Source organism: Phytophthora infestans, genomic scaffold (assembly GCF_000142945.1).
Source record: "Phytophthora infestans T30-4 supercont1.124 genomic scaffold, whole genome shotgun sequence".
NCBI lineage: Eukaryota > Oomycota > Peronosporomycetes > Peronosporales > Peronosporaceae > Phytophthora > Phytophthora infestans.
This window is the reverse complement of record NW_003303635.1, coordinates 91,344-93,260: the sequence shown is the minus strand read 5'-3', so window position 1 is coordinate 93,260 and position 1,917 is coordinate 91,344. Positions and strand designations below refer to the sequence as shown.

The following is a 1,917-nucleotide window of genomic DNA, read 5'->3' as shown; positions in this document are numbered from 1 at the left end:
CTCCCTTCCCTACACAGTTGTCCGGCTTTCCCTGTTCTCTTCTCTCTCTCCTGACCGGCTGCTTCTCGGTGTCGGGGTCACGAGACCTCGCCTTATCGTCTCCAGGCAGTCTGCACTCGATCGGGTTTCCTCGCCGCTCAACCTCCACACTTCACACCTTGTTCTTTAATTTTCTTTAAAGCCGTGGAGCTGATACACGATGTCTCGGCTCCAGGGTCTGCACAATATTCCACATCGACAACGCCACCGACACGTAGAAATCGGGTTTGTCCCGCTCGACCAGGTAAACACTCGCTAATCCTTCTTAGGTTTACGTTGCCTCCCTTTTTTCGGCTTTCTGGTAGCGGCAGCGTCGTCTTCGGCCTTTTCGGGGCATTCGACTTGCCGGTGCTGGCCGCCACAAGTCCAGCAACCTCCTTTCGGCCCGGGGTGGTTCTTCTCCGATTTGGTCCGAAATATCCGCGGTGCAACCTGAGTTCCAGGTTCGCGAACGACTCGCTTATCGAGTCTAGCTATTTTCGATGGTCGTGTGGTTGCTGATTGCTTCAATTCCACCGCCTGAGAACGCCCTTTGTTTCTTGACAAAGCTTTGACTTTACGGTTTATCTCCAAGGCCTTCTCACTCCCAATCTTGAACAGCTCCGACACGTTGGACTTAGCACCCGGAAATCTGAAGTCAATCTCGTTCTTCACTCGATTCTTCAATTCTCCAGGCAGGCTATTCAATAGTACCTTGCACTTCTTCTTAGTACCTTCCTCTGTCGAGAACAAAGTAGCTAATCCATTGATTTCACAATCGTGTTGCACAGGTGGAAGTAGTCTATAACCCGTGCATCGATATTCGACTTGGTTGTTGACATCACTAACTGGTCTTGGAACAACTCGTCAATGTTTGGTAGAGCTTTGTTTCTGAAGTTTCGTTCTGTATCCATGACCCAGTTCCAGATAAACGCATCGGTAAGTTCATCTTTTGTCTTCTCCCATTTTGTCTCACACAACGTCTCGAGGAAGCTGTCGTCGAACGAATTCTTCACAGAACGCATGACGGACTTCAAGTCTTCTCCTGACGAATCACAGCGCGCCCTCATGATCTCTTCGTACTCCAGACGTAGATCCACCCATTGGGTAAGCGCTTCATGCGAGATATCTTCCACCTTCGGCGCCACAGTGACCGCAAAGATCGGATGGGCCACCGTGGGGTAGTCCGGTTCCAGGTTCGCAGTCCTCGACATCGATCCAGTGCTTGACCTGTTGGGAGCTGGTGGAGCTCCAGATCGTCGTGTCATGCTTTCGCCTACATTGCGCGTGGGTTTATTGCCCTTGCTCTGCGTTGGCTTGGCTTGACCCGCTTGTTCCGCTGAGGTACCGACCGTTGTCCTTGGCCGTAGTGCTCGACTCGTGCTGGTGGTCTGCAGGGTCGGTCCGGCAGCACCCACAATCTGCTGCGTCGCTGCTGCAGCAGCGTCAGCGGTTGCACTCATCGTAGTTGCTTCGTTGTTCATGTCGTTTCCTTTGGAAACTAAAGTTAACTTTGTAGTGGGATCCGATTGAACACACTTGCGAGGGAAGCTGGCGCTTTCTTTGAACTCTTGCTTGTATTGTACTCTGCAAAATCCAGAATGAGATAGTTGAGACTCTCTCCAGCTACTCCTACATCATTGTCTAAGTATATGCCTCGAGTCTCCGACCTCTGAGTCTTATTCTACGCCAGCTCCTGCTGGAACCTCTCGGCCGCCAGCACAGTGCGTGGTCAGGTCCTGAAGACCGTCGCCCCACTACAAACACTATCATTTGCTTCCAGTGTTTCCGTTTGGCCGAGTGCACCTTCAACTCTCCAGTGACATCGTGATCAATAGATGAGAACATGGACAAATATACGCACAAGATCACTTAAGAACCGCTGCCGAGCACCCATTC

General features: G+C 51.4%; 1 protein-coding gene across 1 annotated transcript; it reads left to right on the top strand.

Moving 5' to 3' along the window:
* Window positions 1-888: 888 nt before the first annotated feature.
* Window positions 889-1,203, top strand: PITG_20143 (uncharacterized protein; the record flags this gene model as incomplete). Its single annotated transcript, XM_002895882.1, has 1 exon — window positions 889-1,203. One exon carries the CDS (start codon window positions 889-891, stop codon window positions 1,201-1,203), a length of 315 nt encoding a protein of 104 aa, XP_002895928.1.
* Between the last annotated feature and the right edge of the window lie 714 nt (window positions 1,204-1,917).